Here is a 14646-nt window from a genome sequence, read left to right on the forward strand (position 1 = left end):
TACCTCCCAGGGTTGTTTTAAGGATGTGTATGTGAATGTATGTGAAGTTCCCAGTACAGTGATTGGCACATGCTAAGTACTTAACAAATGACAACAGTTATTTTAATTCTTGAATTGGAAGTGGCGAGCGTAAACCATTCTTTAGGGGCTGTCCCTCAATGGCCGCACCTTCGTGAAGTTTTTCCTTAACCCCCAACCTGGCTGGACCTCTCCACTGCTGAATTCCACATTATTGGTGCTGTGGTAGGTCAAGCAGAGAAGAGACCAACGACTTGGAGGACGAGATGGGTCCTGCAGGGGAGGGGAAGAGACAGGCAAAGAGGTAACAAGTCAATGGTAACATGGTAACACGAAGTCCCAGAAGACCAAGGCTTCCCAGGGCCCCGAGTTTCAGAAGAGTCACAGATTCCTCTCGGGAAACAAACGAAGGCGCTTCCTCCTCAGCTCTGTGAGTCAACCTCAGACACACTCACCTGGCAGACGCACACCCTCGGCAGGTAACACCAGCCTCCTCGTTGCCACCAATGTCTCCTGGAGGGGGAGGTTCTAATTTTACCACTGAGTTCAGTGACGTTGACTTCTCAACTATTCCTTGAGAGCTGAAGCCAAGCGGCTTGTCAGCCAGGTCAGAGAAAACCAGGAGACACACAACTGGAACATCTGACAGAAGAGGACTGAGATGGAATCAAAATCTGATAGGAAACGGGTGATTATAATGGGGAACATGAAAGCAGAAAATGCCTTCTTTTCAAAGGAATATAAAAGACCATCTCTTCCATCACTGTGAAAGGTAGAGATTATCGTCCTCTTTTCCAGAGGAAGAAACTAAATTCCAGGAAGGTTAAGTTTTACAGCCGAAATCACTCAGGTAATGAGAGCAGAGCCATGATTTGAATCAAGGAAAAAGGATATGGAAAAAACACACCTAAATGTTTGTGTAGTTATTTGTGAGTAGTAGGATTTTAATTTTCTTCTTTACATTTCTCTGTATTTTCCAAATTTTCTCTGTTGTATGGTTGCTACTTGTATAATGAGGAAAAAAGTCAATGAAATAGTTTAAACAAACCAGGGCCCAGAATGAGGGCCGGAAGCAGAAACCAGAGGCAGTAAAGAGAGTTCTGTGCAGGAGCCAGGGCCTCAGCGTGTCTGCTGTTCTTGAAATTAGGACAACTAAACTGCTAAGTCGGGGTGCCGTTCAGAGTGAAGGGGGAGGGAGGGTGCAAGCAGCCCAGGCCAGAATCTGCCTCCTTTTGCCCGGGGCAGCTCGGAGTGAAAGGGGCTCAGAAAGAGAACACTGACCTGTTAGCTGGTCACAAAGACAAAGACTTGATCCAGGAACAACCTAGACTCTGGGGCTACACAGAATCCCAAATTGGAGGGTCTCAAAAGAGAGTTCCTGCACCCCCCAGGGTAGGCCCAGTAACTGCACTTCGCTCCTGTATGCCCTTCACCCTTGTAATAGAGCTTCCTGCCCACTGTAATTTGTGTTGCAACCAAGACCCCTGATGTGAAAGCACGAGAACCTGAAGTGAGAAGGAAACCCAGGGTAGACAGACGCTGGCACTCAAAGCCAATGAGGTAAAAGCAGGGATGGCGAAGCCCCTCACTCAGTCACAGTCCCTTTATGTGGACATCAGAGACGTGAGGGAATCAAGAGACAGAGCTGGGAGTGCATTCAACAGGAGAGAGAGGGCCCAGGTTCCCACTCGCATCTTTCTTCCCCACAGGAGCAAGAGGACCCTGGGCGATATGAGATTCAAGCTCACCCCCACCATTGTTTCTGCTCCAGAAGCATTTTCTTTTTTCTTTCTTTCTTTCTTTCTTTTTTTTTTTTGAGGAAGATTAGCCCTGAGCTAACTACTACCAATCCTCCTCTTTTTTTTGCTGGGGAAGACTGGCCCTGAGCTAACATCTGTGCCCATCTTCCTCTACTTTATATGTGGGACGCCTACCACAGCATGGCCCTTTTGCCAAGCAGTGCCGTGTGTGCACCGGGGATCCAAACTGGCAAACCCCAGGCCGCTGAGAAGCAGAACATGTGAACCCAACCACTGTGCAACCAGGCCAGCCCCCATAAGCATTTTCAAACTCCAAGCAGATAGTATGCAAAGCAAACTTTATTTGTAGAAATACAGCTTGGCCGTACCGGATTTCACAGCTGGAAGACACACAAGCATGGGTTTGGGGAGTTGGGTAGTGTGGTCAATAACTGTAAGACAAGGCTGCAATTTCACTGTGGAACTTCTTGCACGACCCACACGGAGTAGCCATTGGTTCTCAGAGAGCACTGGCATCAGTAAAGATGTCCTTAATTTGATAAAAACCAATAACCCCCTGAGCTGCTCCTCTAGAATTTATAGAGTTTGTTTACTGTACGAAAATATGTGACATGCTCTAGTCAGGCTATAAATATAATCCATGAATTTTTTTTAGAAAGTCTTATGTCAAGTACAAAAATAAGTTAAATAGCAAAAATAAATAAAAATGTTAACTGATAAATATATCCAACAGTAGAAAAGATGTTACTAAAATCTTATAAAACCGTGATCTAGATTAAGAATGGGGACACATGAAGACAACCACAATAAAGAAACCAATAATAAATAAATAAGGTACACAGTGATCAGCACTAAATTACAAAACAAAGAGATGGTGTTTTGGGGTCCTGTTTCCACATGGACTAAGGGCTGGGACTCTTGGCCAGGAATACACTCAGCCATGTCATGCTTTTCCTATTCCGTCTCCTCCATCCATCGCAGGAGAATGTCGAGCTCTCCCAAAGCCTTCACCACCGCTTCCCGAGGCTTAAGCTGAAAGAAACATACTTATGTGGTGAGCGAATCATAAAGAGACAACATGCGCTCCCGGGGTAATCCTCTCCTTTCATTGGCGGGTTTGTTAGGGATTGTAAGCAGAGCGTTCTTTTCAAGATGAAGAGTTTGAAAGAAGTTATGGAAACTCAAGATCTCATAAGAAGAAGGAGAATTACTCAGTCCATCACCATAGTCTTACAGAGGGAAACTGAGGCCTGGATAGCAAAATTGGGACTACAAACCAAGTCTCTTGAATCCCAGAGATCAGAGTAATTAGGCTGTTTTTTTGAGAAAGGTCTGTGTGTGTGTGTGTGTGTGTGTAGGGGCTGCCTACTGTGCATACTTCAATTGAACAAATATTTATGGTGTTAAGCAGTGGGCTGGCTAGAGATTCAGAGATGAATGGCACAATCCTCACCCACAGGGAATTCATAGTCTCATAGTTGAGCGAGGGAGACAGGCAGAACACAACAATTAAAATGTAGTACGGTAAATAGATGATGAGGTCCCCACAGGGTGACACCTAACTCAGAGAAACAGCCAGTGCCTCCGTTGGGATGACGCCTAGGCTGAGTCTTAAAGGATGAGTAGGAATTAGTCAGTGAGGAGTGAATTCCTGACTTTCCTGGCAGACGTGCAAAGGCACTGAGGTGAGAAACAGTGTGGCACCGGCGTGTGTGAAATCGTGAGTGACTGTTTTTGAGGGTATGTATAAGTGTATGAATGCTGGAAAACTACTCCCACTTGCTTATGCAGCTAGAAGATCCAGAAGTCTCTGGAGAGACTTGATGGAATCATGGCCCTTCCCTTTCGATTCTCAGAGCATCTTCTGGGGACAGTACCCCTTCTTGAACCTGAATGAGTGTCCCTGGTTAAAACAGAGGGATAGTCCACATGATCTCAGAGGGCTATTAACCTAAGGACTGACTACAGGATTTCTACCAATGTGAATATTCATCTGCAATCTCAGTTCTGAAAACATACTCATCCCAACAAAGGCCAAAACGCATATACCTCTTCGAAGTGACTCAGAATCCGGCTGTATTTCTCCATTGCTTCCTCCCAACAAGGGCATGTCATACGGTCATGCTAAAAAGAATGCCAAAGAATGAGAGACTTTGTTAAAGATTCTGATTTCCTGCCATTGCCATCGACAAGAAGTCGGGGAGAATTCTACTCTTCCACCCGTGTTCCCGTAGCTATTCCATGCCTACAGAACAGCCTTCCAGATTTCATCTTTTGGGATCACTAGACTAGTCATCAGCTAGAAGAGGAAGTCAGCATTTAGGGCTCGAATATGGAGCTCGTTGCTTCTTTTTAGAAACAGGAGGCGCTGAAGGAGCTTGTGATCAGCATGTCCTGTCCGGCCTGCACCCCCGGCCCCAGCTCTGGTCTAGCTCCCTCCCGGAGAGCACCCATGGGAAGGGAGGATTGGATTTCCAGGTCCTGTTCACACCCTATTTCAAGATTGAGTCCAGTGGCCTGCTGACTGGCTGCCTGGACACAGGTCGCACTAGGACACTGCAGGATGCCTCGCCAACAGGAAAAGCATAACTTCATGGAGAATAGGTAATTATCATTAACATCAAATAGCTAGCATTTTATAGTTCTTAAGGCTTTTTACATGGAGCATATTACCCAAAAGTCAATAAAACTGAATTCTTATTACCTAAGCACATGGCTCAACACGGGTCATTAGCACTTTTGGACTCAGTTTTTCCCTCCATTAAATGGAGGTAAGAAAGAGTTTGGTTGCTAAGTCATGGAAGTTATGTGCTGAGATAAATCCCTTTACCCCAGACCCTTACTCACACACAGCCGCAGGTCCTTCTTAATGGTAAGAAAAGAGTTGGCAAGACTGCTGAGCTTCCGGAGGATGTGGTGGTCAGGGGTCTGGTAGTTTTTGAAGACTTTGTCCAGGTAGAGTCTCAGGACATGGCGGAGGAGGCAGCACTGACCTGCAGGCTACACAGAGGACAAGTGGCGAGGGCGTCCAGCGAGAAGACCCAGGTGGGGCAGAGGCCCCCCATCCCATTTCCTCCCAGAACTCGGATGTGTCAAGCACATACCTCTGTGTCTTGCAAAGACACCATCTTCCTCAAGATTCTGACGTCAATGATCTCATCTTCGGCTTGCTAAACAGAAGGAGGCAAGGCAAGAAAGGCCAGGTCAGTCCCGCTACCGGGGTCGCAGACACCAGGACCTCTCATCCACTCCTTGTCACAGCCTGGTGCGCAGCGCCCCTCTCCAAAACACTTCAAATTCCCGGGGACGCAACCTCCTGGTGAGGAGTCCCCAGCCTGCCTGTTTCTGTGATCACACCGCTGGGCTGCCCGGGGACAGAGAAAGGCAAGGAGAGAAGAGGAGAGGCCGCCACAAGGTTGGGGGGTGCCTCCCTCACGTACCACGTGGTCCCGTATCTCAGAAAATCCATTTCGCATTTCCTGAAGGTTTGTGGTGATCACACAGCTTCCCAAATGGAGTGTCTTCAGCCCAGCAGACGGTGTCCAGAAGAGGCAAAACACAGCAGCAAGAAGGCAGAGGGCAAGACCAGAGCCGTCCATCTTGTGCTGCAATCTGGAGACCACGGGAGCTGGGGATTCACAGGAAAGAGCCCGACTTTAATGATTTCCCCATCTCGTGCCTTAAGAAGCCAACCCAGTCACCAGGGACAAGCCTTTCCCAGGTGTCCCCTGAGAGTGAAACTTAATAGCTTTATCTGGCTTCCCAGGGTCTGGCCCATTCATGTAACTTACTAAGAAGAACTGCTGAGCCTCCTGGAAGAGAAGCCTTCCCTTCCTGTGCTTGTTCAGGGTCTGGGTGTGAGTTGGTGCTACAGATCCCAGCTCCTTTATCCTGTCCCCACCCCAGCCCCGTCGTCATTGCCCAGCACACAAAGCCTGGAGCAGCAGGCACTTGCAGTGAATAGACAGAGGACGACATTTCAGGGAAAATGTCAAAACTCGTTTTGGCGAAATAACGTACAGAGTCTTTCCTTCCAGAATGCCCGTGTTGCTCACCCTCCTGGTCCCCTTAAACCCACAGGGGAACTGGGGGAAAGAGGACTTCAGAGAAGTTTTAGCTGAGCCACCAAAAACACATGGGTTATTTGGGGATTATAGATTTATTTCAGCCCCGAAGGCAGATAGAAAGGCAATGATTTCATAACAGACCTACTGGCAGGGAAAGGCAAGATACCGCGGTCGCTAGCCCAGTTCCACCTAAGGCTCCTCCTCCCTCCTGAGGTCTCTGGGCTCCACAGCCCCCTCTACAGGAAGACGGTAGTCAGGTACACACGGCCGAATCCAAGACCCCAGGCTTTCCTGGCCCTGCAACTCAGGCTGCAGGTCAAGTAAGTGATCCCAAAAGAAAGAGGAGAAAGGCAGGGAGGGAGCTCAGTTCTTCTGGGGGGGGGGAAGCTGCTCTGTGAAAGAGGGCGTTTTCTGGAGTCCTCTGAGTTTTAAGATAAGATGATAACAGGCTGGGATTAGGGTGAGGAGAGTGAAGCACTCACCTTGGGCACAAAATTTAAGGGGACACCAAAAGCCTCAGTAATCAAGATAAATAATATTTTAATGCACTATCAAAATTAATGAAAAAATCCATGACGAACAAAATATCAGCATTTTAAATAAAACAGAATCCGCTAGTGCCACGCTGAGACATATTGGAACCCAAGACCAAAGGAAAACTGAGTACTCCTACCTATCGATCATCGACCTGTCTATCTAGCATTTTTATGTATCTTTAGTGATTAATTTTTTCCCAAAAGTATATGATAAAAATATTAGTGACAAGTTTTCTTCCCTTAAAACCAGGAAAGTAAAATTATAATAAATTCTGTTTGGGGCATAAATGAAATATTTAAATTTAAAATAATGTTGTGAGTTGTACTACAGCTCCTTTTAAATTTTTCAATATTTTTCAACTACTTTAATGTTTTGGAAAAAATAGCACACATAAAAACACACATGCAGGAGTGTACACCTCTCCCGTGCCTCAGGCTGCAGCACGGCTTGGCACAGCACTGACAGTCGTGACCACTCACGGAGCTTCTCCTTTGGGCCAGGCAAGACGCTGGAAGTATTCTACATTCCTGTCTTCCTGAGACATGGCCAAATGTAGGAAAAGGGAATAAACCACACACGCCCAAAAGGATCAGAGGGAATGCAGGGTTTTGGAGACGGGAGAACGGGGTCCACATGCCTGCTCTTCAAGTTCCCACTGGTGCAGGTTGTCCCAGTTTGCCCAGGACCGAGCCGGGTCCCAGGACACAGGGCTTTCAGTTTTAAAACTGGAAAAGTCCCAGGTAAACCAGGATGAGTTAGTCACCCTACATCTCTGTGACCTTGGACAAGTCAACTCACCTCTCTGGGTTTTGTTTTCTTAGCCCCAAAATGGTGCTAATTAAACTTACCCCAGAAACTTGTTTTGACATTGAAATAAAATGATGCATGATTTATACACCTAGCACATAGTGAGTGATCGACTGATCTTAAATAAACAGTGATGTTAGTTGCCTTAAACATAGTGAGTGTATAATAAAGACATGTTAAAGTCAACAATTCGATCAGCATGTATTGAGCACCCACTGTCTTGAATCTTGTGCTAGGGACTGAAGTATAAAGATGACGTGACAATGCCCTGACCTCTAGGAGGTTTTGTCCTCATGGCAAGGGCCCTTCGGATCTGGCCCTGAACACACCAGGGTAAATGAGTGGGAGACGTGGGCTGCCCCAGAACTGTGCCAATAGCAGCTAGGTCAGGGAAGGGCTCTTACCTGAGCTCAGGGAGTGCTGATGCTTCTGGCCTCCTAGGAGTCTGTCTCCAGCTAAGAGGCTTCCGATCATTTATACCTGTGTCACATGAAGGAAGTGAACCTCCACAGCCGAGGGCTGGCACTCCCTTGGAATTTCTCTGGTGGCATCGCACTTCCTCCAGTCCTAAGGCAATCTCATTGCAGGCTGGATTACCTCAACGCCTTCCTCCTCTAAGAAGTGCTTCCTCCTCCAAGAACCCTCCTCTAGGGGATCACTGGTTATAGCCGCTGGATAAAGGGCATGCCTCTTTCTTTCTGGTTCCCTTCCACAAGGAAGGTAAAATGATAATTAGGACAGAAAAGATTACAGAACTGGAAGAGAATTCCTGGAGATGCTTCTGCCTTCTCCTTTAAATCTGGTTCTCCTTAACAAGGTGTCTCCCCAACCCCAGACACTGAGGGCTCCCTCCTGCTGTCTCTCCTGTGCCTATGCTATTCCTACCACTTTTCTCCTACAAGGGCCGCCCTTCTTTCCCTCCATTCATCATTAAAGAGTGGCCCCCAATTCTTTATTCCTGAACTGCTCCGGGCCAACCGATCTCTCTCATCTGATTTCCAACAGCAGATTTTCTTTGGCCCATGAGAGAGTCTAAAGTTGCCCTCTGTCTCATGGGCCTCAGCCTTTTCTCCCTAACGACACTGGGAGATTTTCTTAGACAGGGACTGATCCACAGGAAGGACCACACTTCCAGGCAAGAGAGAATCAAAGCACCTGGGATGAACCACAGACAATGCTTTGAAAACTTTCAACAGGGGAGAGATTATGACATATTCCTTTTCAATCTTTTTCCTACTCAGTACCTAAGACTGTGACATCCCGAATTTGAGTCCAGAGATTCCCTAGTTTATGGGATGACGTTGGCATATTACTGCATCTTTCTGGATTTCAGTTTACACATCTGTAAAATGAGAGCAATAGGACAGACAATGCATGAGATCTTTTCCAGTTCTGACATTCAATGTCACCATGATTCTTTGCTCTTCTGCCTTTTGGATCAGAACACTGTTTTTAACGCTTTTAATGTCTTCCTAAAGTTCCTTGAAAATAAAGACCATAACTTTCCACTGTGATGCTTGGTAAATGTTGAAAATATGTGTGAACATCCAGTCTAAATATCTCTTGAGCTCAAGCCAGTTTTTCCATCATTGGTGCTAAGCAAACAATTTCTCATGATCATCCGTAGCTGATTAAAGTAAAATTGAGAAGCATGGTCTGACAAGAATATTTGAAATCAAGACTTTCAGGAAATATAAGCTGTATGCATGATAGTCAATTCCTTTCCTTTGACCAAGAAGAAACCAACTGCTTTGTTTTAAGTTACTTCTAATGATGAATTAAACTTAGTTAATCATGTGCAATCCCAATTCTACTTTAATAATCAAGTCTCTCCTTTTTCTATTCCAAAACACTTTATTCTTTTAAAATCTGTTGAATAGATCCCATTCCATACTCTTTATAGACACCAATTTAACTCGCCTTCTCTGCAAAATGTGCCCTGCCTCTCCCTAACCTCTCTCTCTCCACATTTCTCAAGGAAAAACTGATCCTTCCCACTCCAGACCACCCCTTTGCCTTGTATATACCGCTTTTGTACTTATCACAGTTGATTGCAATTCCTTGGTTACATGTCCGTTTCCCCCACTAGCCTGAGAGCTCCTTGTTCATCTTCAGGTTCCTGACATGCAGGGGCTCCTGGTAGGTGCTCAGTTAGTACTTGATGACCATTGAATGAGCGTATTGATTTAAAATCCTTTCTTCTTTACGTTACATCCTGAAGCCACAGGATCTCAGGCTTGCCTGATCCTAAAAATGGAGACATAATTCGTAATCAGTAATTACTAAACAGCCTAAAATTCAATCGAGATAAGAGGGTAAGGAGAAGAGAGTAAAAGATAGGTTCGTTTGAGGTCAGAAGGAATATTGATCATGTTAAGCAGTTTGGACTTTATCCAAAAGCAAGGCATTACAAAGGCTTTCAGCAAGGAGCAATGTGATCAGATAGGCACTCTAGAACATTCACTGGAAGCCGTGGAGACTGGAGATGGGGAAACCAGCCATTGCAGTAGTCCCCGAGAGAGGTCTCTTTGCGGCCTCAACTAACAGCAGTCTAGAAAGAGACATGTGGGTAGAGTTAACAGTATTTAAGTACATTTAAAAAATATTTGGAGATTGATTAAATGTGTAGATTAGGGAGAGGAAGAATCAAGGATAGTAAAAATATTGCTAGATTGAACTATATGCAATTTTCATCTGCGTAAGTCAAAACTGGTCGATATTGGTACTGTCATACAGTTAACCTAACAATAATTACAGTAATGATGCTGTACAGAGGATCCTAAGCCCAGTGCTTAGCATATATTAAATGCTCTGCACATTGTAATACATACACACACAGATATATGATATACATATAACATATATATACTAGTACATATATAATATACACATTCTCATTAATTCTCATAAAATCTCATTGAGAACATAAACTTCTTGAGGGTAAAAATTTCATCTGTTTTATCCACTCCTATATATTACAAATGCCTGGAATGGAGCCTAGCTCATAGTAAGCTATTAACACATATGTGTTGAGTAAATTATTATCTCTATGAGGCGGGTTTTATAACCCAATTTTCTGATGAAGAAACTTAAGCTTAGAGGTTGAACTGTTTGCCCAAGTTCACCCAGTGGTAAATGACAGAACTTACTCAAAAAATAGCATCTCTTCCTACCGTTATTATTGATGTGAGAATACTAGGGTCCAGGGAGGCAACATGAAGATCAAGGAGGCAGTTGGTGGCAGAATGGGGACCTCAACCCAGGTCTCCTAGTTTGGAATTCATCCTTCTTTGTGTTGAACTAATTGTCCTCAGGGACAAGAGGGCTCTGGAAAAGTGGTGGGAATGGAGGTGCTGGGGACCAGGATACCCAGTTTTACTTCTGGTCCTACATACAAGGAAGAAGCCCAACAAGATGTCCAAGTTGAGAGCACAGATCACCCATCTCACTCATCTGAGAACCCTCCAAAATTAACACAGTAATAATTTCTACAATAATAGAAAGAGTCTCTCTCACTCTAGCACTTTCCATCATCCCTCCTAGGATTCCTGAATCACTGGGATAATTCCATCCTATCGTAGGTGATGCCCAGCTGCTTGAGGACCTGTCTCATAGGCCATAAAGAGGATGGGTGTAGTTAGAGAGTTTGTGAAGCAGACAGGGAATTGTTGCAATCCATTCTCAAGTCCTGGAATCAGAAGGTGTTCAAACTTCCCAAAATAATAAAATTCACTTCTTTGTTCTTGGAGCCTGAATTTCAATCATCTCGTGTCTGAGAACGTGTTGACTCAGCATTGCAAATAACTGACAGAAATTACTGGGAATTACTGCCACACCTTGAAACAAGATCTTCCCCTCAAGTTGTCAAGGACAGAAGTGAAATAGGGTTTCGTTGTGAGTCTCTGCCTCCTGGTACAATCCCAGATGCTCGGGAGGACCGTGGACTGCCATGCCTGTGCTCCATGATCTAATCTGGGGGGACCCAGGGGCTCCCCTGCACAATATCTTCTCCAGTTAGGCCTGGAGGGATCACAGATTTTCCAGGTTAAGGAATTCTATCCCAATGGCAAGGATTTCCTTACCTAACGATAGACTATCACCCCTCACTGTTAGAGCTAGAAGTGACTTCGAGTACGCCTAGTCCAATTCCCTTCTTTTACAAATGGGGAAACTATGGTTTGCCCATGGTCACTCAGCTGATGAAAGACCTAGAAGTTGAAATCAATCAAGTGTTCTTTCCAATAAATGACACCCTTAACCCATTATGAACTATTCTTCTGTACTAAGTAGTGTCCCTTAAAAATGAGACCAAGAGAGAAGATTTCCCAGCAGAAGAAATGAATCTCCGCTGGAAAGAACGTAAGGTGTGTCAACACTGAGGACCACATGGGGCTGAGAGCCAGGACGCCCATTCTAATACCTTCTTTCTCACCACCAACTTTCAGGGTCATCTCGCGGGCCCCGAGACTAGTCCTTACACCTTTCAGGCACTCACTGACTCATCAATAAAATGGAGGCTAAAACCTACCTTGCTTGCCCGGCTCACAGAGTTGCAGGAGGATTTCATATATATGCATCGTTATGTAAACCTTAAAGTACGAAAGATGATTTTTATCACTCCTTGTGTCTGATAGAATAGATTTTTTCTTTTTGGTGAGGAAGATTCCTCCTGAACCAACATCTGTTGCCAATCTTGTTCTTTCTTTCTTTTTGCCTGAGGAAGATTGGCCCTGAGCTAACGCTTGTGCCAGTGTTCCTCCATTTTGTTTGTGAGTGGCTGCCTCAGCATGGCCGATGAGTGGTAGGTTCACGCCGGGGACCCGAACTTGCCGAAACTAACCACTACGGCACGGGCCAGGCCCCTAGAACAGATTTTAAAAGCCATTCTCACGATAACATTTACCAATTGCCTGCTATCTACAAGACGCTGTGCTGGAGGCTGCAAGGATTAGCGAGGCCTCCACTGGGGCTCTGGGCCCTGGTTGCTTGTAGCCTCGCGGGGGGAATAAGGTACATGTTTGCAGAACCACAGAGAAAGTCAGCACCACCAAGGGAGCAGGAAGCATGCACTGAGGAGCACGGAGGAGGGAAGGCGCACACAGAGAGTCTGAGCTGAGCCTTGAAGGGCAGGAAAACCCCAAATGGACAAAGACTCTGAAGAGGGGTAGGGAGGAGGAGTGGGGTCGGGCAAGGGGCATTCAGGACAGAGACGACTAGGGCAGCAAAGCTCACAATGCGTTTGAGGACTGGCAAATGGACTACCTTGGCTGGAGCTGGATTTCACACAGAGGAGCAGTGGGGGATAGAGTTGGAGATAACGGCTTTATCATCAAGGACGATGAATACCATGCCAAGGCATGGGAATTTGGACAGAGTGTAGAAATCTATGTTCTAGTTCTAGCCTCACCTTCAGCCCACTCTGTTTTGTGGTCTTGGGGAAATCACTTCCCTTCTCTGTGCCTCAAGTTTCCTCATCTGTGAATTGTGGGGAAATAAAGGATTTAATTTTATCTTTCAGCTGGGCCTTTTGATTCTGTAATTCTCTGTTTTCCCCCTGAGGCAATAGGGAGCCCTGAAGGGTCTTATGGTGAGGGAGAGCCATGGTAATAGCATGCACTAACCATGAGATCTCAAGGGCAGTGCAGTGCTTGGCACACCGTTGGTGCGCAGACTGACTGGATGGGAGATGATGTGGCTGTGGTGGAGGAATGGGGGGTACACTTCATGGGTGCGTCAAGCTGACTTTAGGAAGTAGAGTTTCAAAACCAGGGGTCAGCATGTGAGCAGTGCCAGTGCCATCATAAAGACAAGCTGGCACAGGAGAGAGAAGAGGAATCCGTCTTGGGAAATAAACTTAGCTCCCTAACCAAGCCATTTTTGGGCAGGAAACAGTTCCCTAGAAACCAAGAAGAAAACCCAGCCACTCCTTTTGTCCCCAAGGCAAGTCCTGAGTTTGCAGCTCAGGGTTTTTCCTATCCACAGCGTCACAGTTGCTGGCGTCTGGGCTTCCTGCCCAGTTGCATCACTCTGCAGAGAAGCATAGATGCTGGCTTCTGCTGGAGGAAGGACCTCAGCTCGCGGAGCAGGTGGTGGCAGGCAGAGAGGTCTTGCACTGGGCAGGCCTGCGGGGCTGGGAGCTCTGCCCGCCTGCAGCCGCGCTACCTCCCTGCAGGGTGAGGAGGGGCGGGGCAGCTGACTCTATCAGGAGCAGATGTTTTCAGTCCCCTGTCCTCAGAGCTGAGAGAACCAGTGACATCATTTCCCTTTCCTGTGTTTCTCCATCACGCTCTAATCAACTAGCTTGACCTCCTGCCATCCTTTTCCTGAGATTTCCTCTGACGTAGCTGGGTACCCAAAGTTGGTTAATTCCTCTGCCCCCTGCCTGTAATGTAGAAGCCACTGGGAAAAGTCTCTCTTGGACACGGAGCCTGGGAACAAAAATCCAGACATGGCTTTGAATTAACAGTTTCCTCGCCTAGGAGAGCAGAGAGGTACTCGATTCTTTTCCTTTTGATTCCACAAACAAGCATGGAGACTATCCCACGTGCGGGCACCGACCCGAATGACCCACAGGTACCCAAGTGGAAAAGACATGGTCTCAGGCCGGCCCGGTGGTGCAGCGGTTAAGTGCTCATGTTCTGCTTCGGTGGCCCCGGGTTCACCGGTTCGGGTCCCAGGTGCGGACATGGCACTGCTTGGCAAGCCATGCTGGGGTAGGCGTCCCACATATAAAGTAGAGGAAGATGGGCACGGATGTTAGCTCAGGGCCAGCCTTCCTCAGCAAAAAGAGGAGGATTGGCAGCAGATGTTAGCTCAGAGCTAATCTTCCTCAAAAAAAAAAAAAAAAGACATGGTCTCTTGGGGTCCCTCACGGGGCCTCCGAGCATCGTAGGGGAACAGACTTTCTAAAGTAGTAGTTCTTAACCCAGGAGAAGGTGGGTGGAGAAAAATGACATCTTTTTTTTTTCACTAACCTCTAATCAAAGTTTAACATTTTTTTGGACTATGAGGATAGGAAACAAATACACACCACAATGGTGTGAGCAGTGCCTCTGACTCAGTCACTGATGGAAATCACAGACAGTTTGTATCACATTCCAGTTGCTTCAGACACCTCAAAACATCAGTACACTCCTCACTCCTTAGAACATCAGTCGCTTGTGGGCCCGCTGCTAGACCTTGTTAATGAGTGCATTAATAAAAAGGTACGTTTATTGTGTATTACTTCTTGTCATTTCTGTATTCTGATAGCTGCATTTTAATGCCATTGGTTTCTTTTGTAATCCTCGTATTTTATTTTATGCCTTTAGAAACAATGCTCTGCGTGGGGTCCATAGGCTCTGCTGGAGTGCCAAGGGGTCCATGACGCACAAACCGTTAAGATTCCCGGCTCCAATGGCAGGCATAAGGCCCAGGGTGCAGCAACCATACCCTCCCAATTGTGACACGAAGTCTGA

The 14646-nt window shown here is 46.2% G+C and overlaps 1 protein-coding gene across 2 annotated transcripts; it reads right to left on the bottom strand.

Annotated features, from left to right (window-relative positions):
- Window positions 1-2141: 2141 nt before the first annotated feature.
- Window positions 2142-9431, bottom strand: IL20 (interleukin 20). 2 transcript variants are annotated; one of them, XM_070497252.1, is made up of 6 exons: window positions 7594-9431; window positions 5219-5390; window positions 4883-4948; window positions 4626-4778; window positions 3828-3902; window positions 2142-2810 (listed from the first exon to the last, which is right to left on the bottom strand). In XM_070497252.1, the coding sequence occupies exons 2-6, from the start codon at window positions 5375-5377 to the stop codon at window positions 2733-2735; spliced, it is 531 nt and encodes a 176-aa protein (XP_070353353.1). In that variant the 5' UTR covers window positions 5378-5390; window positions 7594-9431; the 3' UTR covers window positions 2142-2732. The 2 variants fall into 2 exon arrangements, with proteins under 2 accessions (XP_070353353.1, XP_014685771.1); XM_014830285.3 differs by having other exon boundaries at window positions 5219-9431.
- Window positions 9432-14646: the final 5215 nt, after the last annotated feature.

This window comes from Equus asinus, chromosome 25 (assembly GCF_041296235.1).
Source record: "Equus asinus isolate D_3611 breed Donkey chromosome 25, EquAss-T2T_v2, whole genome shotgun sequence".
Classification (NCBI taxonomy): domain Eukaryota; kingdom Metazoa; phylum Chordata; class Mammalia; order Perissodactyla; family Equidae; genus Equus; species Equus asinus.

Coding starts and splice junctions, on each gene's coding strand:
- IL20 (XM_070497252.1), bottom strand. CDS start 5,377: ATGGACGGCTCTGGTCTTGCCCTCTGCCTTCTTGCTGCTGTGTTTTGC. Junction 4,949..5,218: donor CTGAGATACGGGACCACGTG/GTACGTGAGGGA, acceptor CCTTCTGTTTAG/CAAGCCGAAGATGAGATCAT. Junction 2,811..3,827: donor TTCTGAGTCACTTCGAAGAG/GTATATGCGTTT, acceptor TGTTTCTTTCAG/CTTAAGCCTCGGGAAGCGGT.